The sequence below is a fragment of the Gopherus flavomarginatus genome, chromosome 5 (genome assembly GCF_025201925.1).
Source record: "Gopherus flavomarginatus isolate rGopFla2 chromosome 5, rGopFla2.mat.asm, whole genome shotgun sequence".
Classification (NCBI taxonomy): domain Eukaryota; kingdom Metazoa; phylum Chordata; order Testudines; family Testudinidae; genus Gopherus; species Gopherus flavomarginatus.
The window spans coordinates 672243-683283 of NC_066621.1; the positions used below are offsets into that span (position 1 = coordinate 672243).

An 11041-nucleotide genomic window follows, 5' to 3' on the forward strand; every position below is an offset into this window, starting at 1 on the left:
CATCCGCGAACTTTATTAGCACATTCCCGCTCTTTGTGCCAAGGTCAGTAATAAAAAGGTTAAATAAGATCGGTCCCAAGACCGATCCTTGAGGGACTCCACTGGTGACCTCCTTCCAGTCCGACAGTTCACCTTTCAATACGACCCTCTGGAGTCTCCCCTTTAACCAGTTCCTTATCCACCTTACAACTTTCATATTCACTCCCAGCTTTTCCAATTTAACTAACAGCTCCCCGTGCGGAACCGTGTCGAACGCCTTACTGAAATCTAGGTAAATTATATCTACCGCATTTCCTTTATCTAAGTAATCCGTCACCTTCTCAAAGAAGGAGATCAGATTGGTTTGGCACGATCTACCTTTAGTAAATCCATGTTGCAGTTCGTCCTCTGGCAAACACCTTAGCAATAGGCAGTGCCCGCAGGGTCTGTAACCGCTGGCGTGTCTGGCACGACTTGTGGTGTGATTTTCACTGTCTCAAACGCAAGGCCAGGAGCCTCGTTTGAGCCTCGCACGGTTCTCTCCTCGCCTCAGTGTCCAGCACAGGGGCAGTCACGAGCCACGTGCAGCAACTCAGTCCTGCCCTGATCAGGCCCAACACCTGCTTGCAAAGCCCAGCAGGGTGCCTCTTCCCCTATGCACGGCAAACCTCGAAAAGCGAATGACGATGTTATCCTGAGCCACCTTCCTCTCCCTGCACAGGGTCAGCCTGCTGAGCCTCCATAAACTCCCTAGGAGCCTCACTCGCGTTAGGAGCCGACTCTGGCAAAGCAACGGACTCTCCAAACCCTCCCCAGGGAACAAACGGTTACTTTCCGCTGGTAAAGGCCTGAGGACGTTTCTACCCCCGCAGCCCTCCCTGCTGGCCACAGATAAGCCAGGAGAGGCAGAGCCAGACTTCTGGCTGTGAGTTCTGGTATTACCCTGCTTAGACGTGGCTCCAGTGTCCTTACCTCATAAAACAGGAGTGGGAAGCAGATTCCTAATGCCCAGAATAATACCCTTGGAAATTCCTCACGCACCAGGTAAACCATGGCCAAAGGTAGAGATACAGAGCTCATCTTTGTAAGTTTTTACCTATATTTCTCCCTTACCAAACTTCCCTTGACCAGAGTGACTTGGGTTGCGGTGTCCCTCCAGCCCTTACAATCTGTGCCATTTACCATAGCCCTCTCCATCAATTCTTCACACACACACCCCGGCTTGTTCTGGACGCCTTCTTGGAGCAACTGGTCCTGGAACCCCCAAGAGGAGAGGCAATTCTTGGTGTGGTCCTATGTGGAGCCCAGGATCTGGTCCAAGAGGTCACCAGAGATGAACCACATGGCAGTGGCGATCAACGTGTACTTACATTTACCATTCTTTGGGAACAGGGAGGGAGGAATACCTAAGAAGCCCACCACAGGAGCATTAACTCAGAAAAGGAGAATACACAGGAACGAGGAAGCTAGTTACGTGGAAATGAAAAGGAGTGAAATGCCTGCAAGCTGCGTGGAAACGTTTTAAACACACCATAATAGAGGCACAAATTAAATGTGTACTCCAAATTGGAAAACCCAGTAAGCAGACTAAGAACTACCCCAATGAATACGAGAGGCAGGGAGAGGTGAAAAGCTGCCCTTTCACCACTGGACGGTAAATCCGCTGGAGGAAATAGGAGGGAGCATGAACTCTGGCAAGTCAAGATTTTGTATTATTAGGCAGGAAAAAAAAGAAGACTTTGAAGAGCAACTAGCAAAAGACACAAAGTAAAGTCCCTCAGCAGCGGGAAGCTGTGGGGCCAGTGGAGGATCCCGGTGCTGAAGGGGCACTCGGGGAGGGTAAGGCCATTGGCTGCGGAGGCTGGGCAGGAGAGTCCCACACTGGAGCCATTCTGTTTAGGTGGCAGATCCGAGGAGCTGCCCCACACTGAGGGGTTAGTAGAGGGTTTGGAACAAATTGGTAAATGAAACAGCAGTAAGTCCCCAGGGCCAGCCGGGCTCAGCCAGGAAATTGCAGAACTCCCACCTGTGGTATGAGCTGTGGCCTCTGGCCCAGCCGCCTGGAGGCGAGCTAGTGAAGCACTGAGCTTCCAGAGGCAATCCTGGCAGTCACAGGCCGGGAAGCCTGACTTCCATACCAGGCAACCTGGTTGAATGAAGGGTCCAGGGAGGACGCAAGTCCGGGAAACCCCCCAGGGTGAGAGAGAGGAGGGGATTGGAAGGAAACCCAACCCTAACCCTGATAAAACCGCTACGTCTGCCACCCCTAGGGGGCCCCCGGCCAGAGAATACCGAACAGTAGCAGGTGGGCATGCGGACTTTGGGGTTTTATGGGTGGGTTAGAGCAGGGGGGGCGGGGAGCCAGGACTCCTGGGTTCTCTCCCCGGCTCTGGGAGGGGAGCAGTGGCTAGTGGTTAGAGCAGGGGGGCTGGGAGCCAGGACTCCTGGGTTCTCTCCCCGGCTCTGGGAGGGGAGTGGGGGCTACTGGTTAGAGCAGGGGGGCTAGGAGCCAGGACTCCTGGGTTCTCTCCCTGGCTCTGGGAGGGGAGTGGGGGCTGGTGGGTCAGAGCAGGGGGGGATGGGAGCCAGGACTCCTGGGTTCTTTCCCTGGCTCTGGGAGGGGAGTGGGGGCTGGTGGGTTAGAGCAGGGGGGCTGGGAGCCAGGACTCCTGGGTTCTCTCCCCGGCTCTGGGAGGGGAGTGGGGGCTGGTGGGTTAGAGCAGGGGGGCTGGGAGCCAGGACTCCTGGGTTCTCTCCCCAGCTCTGGGAGGGGAGTGGGGGCTAGTGGTTAGAGCAGGGGGCTGGGAGCCTGGACTCCTGAGTTCTCTCCCCAGCTCTGGGAGGGGAGTGGGGGCTATTGGTTAGAGCAGGGGGGCTGGGAGCCAGGACTCCTGGATTCTCTCCCTGGCTCTGGGAAGGGAGTGGGGGCTGGTGGGTTAGAGCAGGGAGGGCTGGGAGCCAGGACTCCTAGGTTCTCTCCCTGGCTCTGGGAGGGGAGTGGAGGCTATTGGTTAGAGCAGGGGGGCTGGGAGCCAGGACTCCTGGGTTCTCTCCCTGGCTCTGGGAGGGGAGTGGGGGCTGGTGGGTTAGAGCAGGGGGCTGGGAGCCAGGACTCCTGGGTTCTCTCCCCGGCTCTGGGAGGGGAGTGGGGGCTGGTGGGTCAGAGCAGGGAGGGCTGGGAGCCAGGACTCCTGGGTTCTCTCCCTGGCTCTGGGAGTGGAGTGGGGGCTGGTGGGTTAGAGCAGGGGGGCTGGGAGCCTGGACTCCTGGGTTCTCTCCCCGGCTCTGGGAGGGGAGTGGGGGCTGGTGGGTTAGAGCAGGGGGGCTGGGAGCCAGGACTCCTGGGTTCTCTCCCCGGCTCTGGGAGGGGAGTGGGGGCTGGTGGTTAGAGCAGGGGGGCTGGGAGCCAGGACTCCTGGATTCTCTCCCTGGCTCTGGGAAGGGAGTGGGGGCTGGTGGGTTAGAGCAGGGAGGGCTGGGAGCCAGGACTCCTGGGTTCTCTCCCCGGCTCTGGGAGGGGAGTGGAGGTTGGTGGGTTAGAGCAGGGGGTGCTGGGAGCCAGGACTCCTGGGTTCTCTCGCCGGCTCTGGGAGGGGAGTGGAGATTGGTGGGTTAGAGCAGGGGGTGCTGGGAGCCAGGACTCCTGGGTTCTAACACCCCCATGTCCTGCAGTCTCCCCGTATTACCGGACTAAGCTTCGTGGACTCTACACGACTGCCAAAGCTGATGCGGAGGCTGAGTGCAAGTGAGTGTCCCTCCTCCCTGCCCCCTGCAGCTGCCAATGGCCCCGCCCCACTGCTCACCCCCTGTCTGTCCTCTCACCCCCAGCATCTTACGCAAGGCGCTGGACAAGATTGCGGAGATCAAATCCCTTCTGGAGGAGCGGCGCATTGGTGAGTGTCCCCCCCCGTGCCGTCCCCCCAGAATAGCCATGGGGTCCAGCCCCACACGGGGGGCACTCGGCATGAGCAGGAACTCCCATCATGCCTTGGGGCTTGGACGATGGAATGTCTCTGAGGAGGGCGGGAACTCCTATGATCCCCTGGGGCTGGGTGTCTCTGCTTGGGGATGCTGGGGTTGGGGAGCCAGGGCCTGCAGTCTCGTAAATGGGGTGAATGGGAGAGGTGGGGCCCCAAGGCTGGGTGGTCAGAGTGTCTGCAGTGGGGTCAGTGTCTGTGTCCGAGTCCCTGGGGGCAGGAAGAGGGGGCTCCCCCTAGCTCTTTGGGGCTCACCTCACCTTGTCCCCCCACATGCAGCTGCCAAGATTGCTGGGCTCTACAACGACTCAGAGCCGCCCCGCAAGACCATGCGCCGGGGCGTCCTCATGACCCTCCTCCAGCAGTCAGCCATGACGCTGCCCCTGTGGATCGGCAAGCCAGGGGACAAGTGAGTGTCGTCGGGGTCGCCCAGGGCAGCCCGGGGTGAGACTGTCCCCACACCCCAGCTCGGGGGGAGCTCAGTGGTTTGAGCACTGGCCTGCTAAACCCAGGGGTGTGAGTTCAGTCCTTGAGGGGGCCTCTTAGGGATCTGGGGCAAAAATCTGTCTGGGGATCGGTCCTGCTTTGAGCAGGGGGATGGACTAGATCCCTCCCGACGTCCCTTCCAAGCCTGAGATTCTGTGATTCTAACCTCGCACTCCTCTCCCCACAGGCCGCCCCCGCTCTGCGGTGCTATCCCCGCTGCCAGTGATTATGTGGCCAAGCCGGGGGACAAGGTGGCCGCTCGCGTCAAGGCTGTGGACGGGGACGAGCAATGGATCTTGGCCGAGGTGGTGAGCTACAGCCATGCCACCAACAAGTGAGCAACGGATGTGGGTCCCCTGGGGCTCGTGGGGGTCAGGCCCACGCAGCTACAGCCACCTTGGGGCATCCAGCCATAGAGCTGGGTGACAAGGGGTCCCAGACAATCCTGCATAGAAGTGCCAATCTAGGCACTCAAGGGAGATGCTCTATGATTCTGCAATCTTCTGGACTTAGGTCCCCTTTCCTTGCCACTTCAGGATGGGAACTCTATGGTTATACCAACTTAGGGAGGTGGAAACACCTCTCTAGACACTTCAGCATGGGAACTCTGTGGTTTCTGCTGTCTTGGTAGCATAGAAACCCCTTTCCAACTCTGCACTCTGGTTCTACTGCCTTAGAGGAATGGAGGCTCCCCTCTAGCTGCTCGAGGATGCCAGCTCTATGGTGCTGGAGTGTGCTTATTTAGGGCCCTGACAGAGATTTTTCTGTGGTATTGCAACTCCAGGGGCATAGAAACCCTCTAGCCACTCAAAGGAGATGGCTCTATGGTTCTCCATTACGCACTGCATAGTAATGCCTCTCTAGCCGCTCAATGGAGGTGGCTCTATGGTCCCACAGCCTTAGGTCCTCCGTTTGCCTATCCCCTCACAGCGACGTTTCCTCTCTTTGCAGGTACGAGGTGGATGATATTGATGAAGAAGGCAAAGAGTAAGTGAGAGGAGAGGAGAGGAGAGGAACGGAGAGGGGAAGGTGGTGGTGATGGGGAGGCTTTCTCCTCCAGAGAGGAGGGTCCCTGTCTCACCCTGTCTCTCCCCCCACCCCAGGCGTCATACTCTGAGCCGCCGCCGCATCATCCCGTTGCCCCAGTGGAAGGCGAACCCTGAGACAGACCCCGAGGCGCTGTTCCAGAAGGACCAGCTGGTGCTGGCGCTGTATCCCCAGACCACCTGCTTCTACCGGGCCCTGATCCACACCCCACCCCAGCGGGTAAGGGGCCCTTCCCCTCTCGGGGCACTGATCCGAGACTGGCTGGGGGCATGGGGCTGGGCCCTGGCCCCTTGGGGGATGGGGGGGTGCTGGCTCTGATCCAGCTCCAGGGCGGGGACTGGCTGACTCGGGAGCAGGGAATGGGGCGGGGCCTGGCCCCTGTGGGGGGTGCTGGCTCCCATGCGCCCCAGGGCGAGGACCGGCTGGCCAGGGGGGCAGGAAATGGGGCAGGGCCTGGCCCGTGGGGGTTGCTGGCTCCCATGCGCCCCGGGGCGAGGGGCCAGGGGGCGGTGTGCTCCCATGAGCCCCGGGGCGAGGGGCCGGGGGGTGGTGGGCCCCGGCAGCTAACGCTCGCTCTCTCCAGCCCCAGGACGATTACTCGGTGCTCTTCGAGGACACGTCCTACGCGGACGGCTACTCCCCACCCCTCAACGTGGCCCAGAGATACGTGGTGGCCTGTAAGGAGACCAAGAAGAAGTGAGGGGATGAGGTGGAGCTTGGGGTCGCCCGTGAGTACATTAAAGACTTCTCTGCCCCCCCATTGCGCTCTGCTGTGGTTCATGCCAGTGCCGAGGTCACCCCTGGCATGGGGGCGCAGGAACCGCGTCTCATGGAGCCAGGCAGCTCAGCATGTTCCAGCAGAGCCTCTGGGCCGGGGGGTTCAGAGCCCCGGCACCTCTAGGCCTGGCGGTTCGTAGCCCCATCACCTCCGGGCCCGGCAGGTCAGAGCCCCGGCACCTCTGGGCCTGGCGGGTCAGAGCCCCGGCACCTCTGGGCCTGGCGGTTCGTAGCCCCAGCACCTCCGGGCCCAGCGGGTCAGAGCCCCATCACCTCTGGGCCTGGCGGTTCATAGCCCCGGCACCTCCAGGCCCGGCGGGTCAGAGCCTCGGCACCCCTGGGCCTGGAGGGTTGTAGCCCCGTCACCTCTGGGCCTGGCGGATCGTAGCCCCGTCACCTCTGGGCCTGGCGGATCAGAGCCCTGGCACCTCTGGGCCTGGCAGTTCGTAGCCCCAGCACCTCCAGGCACGGCGCTTCAGAGCCCGGCACCTCTGGGCCTGGCGGGTCAGAGCCCCAGCGCCTCTGGGCCTGGCGGTTCATAGCCCCGGCACCTCCAGGCCCGGCGGGTCAGAGCCTCGGCACCCCCGGGCCTGGAGGGTTGTAGCCCCATCACCTCTGGGCCTGGCGGATCAGAGCCCCGGCACCTCTGGGCCTGGCGGTTCGTAGCCCCAGCAGCTCCGGGCCTGGTGGGTCAGAGCCTCGGCGCCCCTGGGCCTGGAGATTGTAGCCCCGTCACCTCCGGGCCCGGCAGGTCAGAGCCCCGTCACCTCTGGGCCTGGCGGTTCGTAGTCCCAGCACCTCCAGGCCCGGCGAGTCAGAGCCCTGGCGGTTCAGAGCCCCGGCGCCTCCGGGCCTGGCGGTTCGTAGCCCAAGTGCCTCCGGGCCTGGCGGTTCGTAGCCCCAGCACCCTCGGGCCCGGTGAGTCAGAGCCCTGGTGGTTCAGAGCCCCGGCGCCTCCGGGCCTGGCGGTTCGTAGCCCCAGCGCCCTCGGGCCCGGTGAGTCAGAGCCCTCGCGGTTTAGAGCTCCGGCGCCTCCGGGCCTGGCGGTTCGTAGCCCCAGCGCCCTCGGGCCCGGTGAGTCAGAGCCCTGGTGGTTCAGAGCCCCGGCGCCTCCGGGCCTGGCGGTTCGTAGCCCCAGCGCCCTCGGGCCCGACGAGTCAGAGCCCTGGTGGTTCAGAGCCCCGGCGCCTCCGGGCCTGGCGGTTCGTAGCCCCAGCGCCCTCGGGCCCGGCGAGTCAGAGCCCTGGCGGTTCAGAGCCCTGCACACCCGGGCTTCCTGCATGAGTTCAGAAAGTAAAAACCTTCCTTGAGCCCCAGGCCTCTGGGTTAACGCCAGGTCCCCCCACGTGGCCTCTCTCCGGGTCCTGGCCCCCTGGGGCCAGCCCTAGCCCATGGTGTCTGGCCCATGGGCACTGGGCAGTGCCAGGTCCCCCGGAGACAGGGCTCTCCCAGTACCTCCCTGTAGCCACCCCACGGGACCCAGGCCGCTAATGGGCACCGTGCCTGGCGGGGCAGGATGAGGCAAGGGCAGGCGTGTCCCTCCCCTCCCGGGGGCGGGATGTTGGCAGTGGGTCAGGCCTGCTGGGCCCCTGCGGCTCGGGGGGTGGGGGGGCCTGCTGGGAGTCTGAGGCTTCTGGCTTTAGCTGGGAAGATCCCCCAGATCTAATGGGGGGCTGCGCTGTAACCCCCCAGGGTGAGCGAAACAGCCAATTGCCCCAAACATCCCGGCTGTGTGACTCTCCCCCTCCTAGACTCACAGACTTTAAGGTCAGAAGGGACCATTATGATCATCTAGTCTGACCTCCTGCACAACACAGGCCAGAGAATCTCACCCACCCACTCCTGTAACAAACCCCTAACCTATGTCTGAGTTACTGAAGTCCTCAAATCGTGGTTTGAAGATCTCAAGCGTCAGAGAATCCTCCAGCCAGTGATCCATACCCCATGCTACAGAGGAGGGCGAAAAACCTCCAGGGCCTCTGCCAATCTGCCCTGGAGGAAAATTCCTTCCCGACCCCAAATATGGCGATCAGCTAAACCCTGAGCATGTGGGCAAGACTCACCAGCCAGGATCCAGGAAAGAATTCTCTGCAGTAACCCAGATCCCATCCCATCCAACATCCCATCACAGACCACTGGGCATATTTACCTGCTAATAATCAAAGATCAATTGCCAAATTAATTGCCAAAATTAGGCTATCCCATCCCCTCCTTAAACTCCAAGCTCAGTCTTGAAGCCAGATATGTCTTTTCCCCCCACTACTCCCCTTGGAAGGCTGTTCCAGAACTTCACTCCTCTAATGGTTAGAAACCTTCATCTAATTTCAAGTCTAAACTTCCTGAGAGCCAGTTTATATCCATTTGTTCTTGTGTCCACATTGGTACTGAGCTTAAATAATTCCTCTCCCTCCCTGATATTTATCCCTCTGATATATTTATAAAGAGCAAGCATATCCCCCCTCAGCCGTCCTTTGGTTAGGCTAAACAAGCGAAGCTCTTTGAGTCTCCTTTCATAAGACGGGTTTTCCATTCCTCGGATCATCCTCGCAGCCCTTCTCTGAACCTGTTCCAGTTTGAATTCATCCTTCTTAAACATGGGACTGCACACAGTATTCCAGATGAGGTCTCACCAGTGCCTTATATAACGGTACTAACACCTCCTTATCTCTACCGGAAATACCGCGCCTGATGCATCCTAAAACCGCATTAGCTTTTTTCACGGACGTATCACGTTGGCGGCTCATAGTCATCCTGTGATCAACCAATACCCCAAGGTCCTTCTCCTCCTCTGTTACTTCCAACTGATGTGTCCCCAGTTTATAACTAAAATTCTTGTTAATCCCTAAGTGCATGACCTTGCACTTTTCACTATTAAATTGCATCCTATTACTATTACTCCAGTTTACAAGGTCGTCCAGATCTTCCTGTATGATATCCCGGTTCTTCTCTGTGTTAGCAATACCCCCCAGCTTTGTGTCAGCCGCAAACTTTATTAGCACATTCCCGCTTTTTGTGCCAAGGTCGGTAATCAAAGGGTGAGCGAAACAGCCAATTGCCCCAAACACTCAGGCTGTGTGACTCTCCCTCTCCTCACAGCTCCGGCTGCACTGCCCAGAGCCCCACCCGCCCGGCCCCGAACCCTTTCCCCCACTGCCTGCCTTACTGACCCCTTCTCGGGTTTGTTCATTAACTACCCCCTGCTGCCCGGACGCCTGGGTTCTGCCTCCCCGCCCAGCTGCCTGGGCACCATTCCCGGCAGCGTCAGGGGCTCGAGGGTTATTTATCCTTCTGGGCTCAGCCATCCAGGCTCCACTCCCGCCAGCCCGCTCTGGCCACTGGGCCCCGCTCCCCTCCTGGAGCCACGAGAGAACCCAGGTGTCCGGGCTCCCCTCCCGCCCAGCCCGCTCTGGCCACTGGGCCGCTCCCCTCCCGGAGCCAGGAGAGAACACAGGCGTCCGGGCTCCCCTCCCCCCAGCCCGCTCTGGCCACTGGGCCCCGCTCCCCTCCCGGAGCCGGGAGAGAACCCAGGCGTCCGGGCTCCCCTCCCACCGGCCCGCTCTGGCCACTGGGCCCCGCTCCCCTCCTGGAGCCACGAGAGAACCCAGGTGTCCGGGCTCCCCTCCCGCCCAGCCCGCTCTGGCCACTGGGCCGCTCCCCTCCCGGAGCCAGGAGAGAACACAGGCGTCCGGGCTCCCCTCCCCCCAGCCCGCTCTGGCCACTGGGCCCCGCTCCCCTCCCGGAGCCGGGAGAGAACCCAGGCGTCCGGGCTCCCCTCCCACCGGCCCGCTCTGGCCACTGGGCCCCGCTCCCCTCCCGGAGCCGGGAGAGAACCCAGGCGTCCGGGCTCCCCTCCCCCCAGCCCGCTCTGGCCACTGGGCCCCGCTCCCCTCTGGGAACTGGGAGAGAACCCAGGCGTCCGGGCTCCCCTCCCACCGGCCCGCTCTGGTCACTGGGCCCTGCTCCCCTCCTGGAGCCGGGAGAAAACCCAGGCGTCTGGGCTCCCGTCCCACCAGCCCGCTCTGGCCACTGGGCCCCGCTCCCCTCCTGGAACCGGGAGAGAATCCAGGCGTCCGGGCTCCCGTCCCCCGAGCCCGCTCTGGTCACTGGGCCCTGCTCCCCTCCCGGAGCCGGGAGAGAACCCAGGCGTCCGGGCTCCCCTCCCCCCAGCCCGCTCTGGTCACTGGGCTCCGCTCCCCTCCTGGAGCCGGGAGAGAACCCAGGCGTCCGGGCTCCCCTCCCCCCAGCCCGCTCTGGTCACTGGGCTCCGCTCCCCTCCTGGAGCCGGGAGAGAACCCAGGCGTCCGGGCTCCCCTCCCCACAGCCCGCTCTGGTCACTGGGCTCCGCTCCCCTCCTGGAGCCGGGCGAGAACCCAGGCGTCTGGGCTCCCCTCCCCCCAGCCCGCTCTGGTCACTGGGCTCCGCTCCCCTCCTGGAGCCGGGAGAGAACCCAGGCGTCCGGGCTCCCCTCCTGGAGCCGGGAGAGAACCCAGGCGTCCGGGCTCCCCTCCCCCCAGCCCGCTCTGGTCACTGGGCCCCGCTCCCCTCCTGGAGCCAGGCGAGAACCCAGGCGTCCGGGCTCCCCTCCCCCCAGCCCGCTCTGGTCACTAGGCCCTGCTCCCCTCCCGGAGCTGGGAGAGAACCCAGGCGTCCGGGCTCCCCTCCCCCCAGCCCGCTCTCACTGGAGGTGTGGGGGCGGGTTATGCCAGGGGCTCTGGCAGGGAGGCAAGTGGAACTGGAGTCAGATCCCGACGGGGGGGGAGGGGTTGAGAAGTGGA

The 11041-nt window shown here is 62.1% G+C and overlaps 1 protein-coding gene across 1 annotated transcript in view; it reads left to right on the top strand.

Annotated features, from left to right (window-relative positions):
• SGF29 (SAGA complex associated factor 29) overlaps positions 1 to 6249 on the top strand; it is a 29618-nt gene extending 23369 nt beyond the window's left edge. The window contains exons 4-10 of the mRNA XM_050952400.1: positions 3652 to 3724; positions 3808 to 3872; positions 4236 to 4365; positions 4630 to 4776; positions 5394 to 5429; positions 5546 to 5708; positions 6073 to 6249. Of these exons, the coding sequence (XP_050808357.1) occupies positions 3652 to 3724; positions 3808 to 3872; positions 4236 to 4365; positions 4630 to 4776; positions 5394 to 5429; positions 5546 to 5708; positions 6073 to 6189 (731 nt within the window). The 3' untranslated portion in view covers positions 6190 to 6249. The remainder of the gene's footprint in view (positions 1 to 3651; positions 3725 to 3807; positions 3873 to 4235; positions 4366 to 4629; positions 4777 to 5393; positions 5430 to 5545; positions 5709 to 6072) is intronic.
• Positions 6250 to 11041: the final 4792 nt, after the last annotated feature.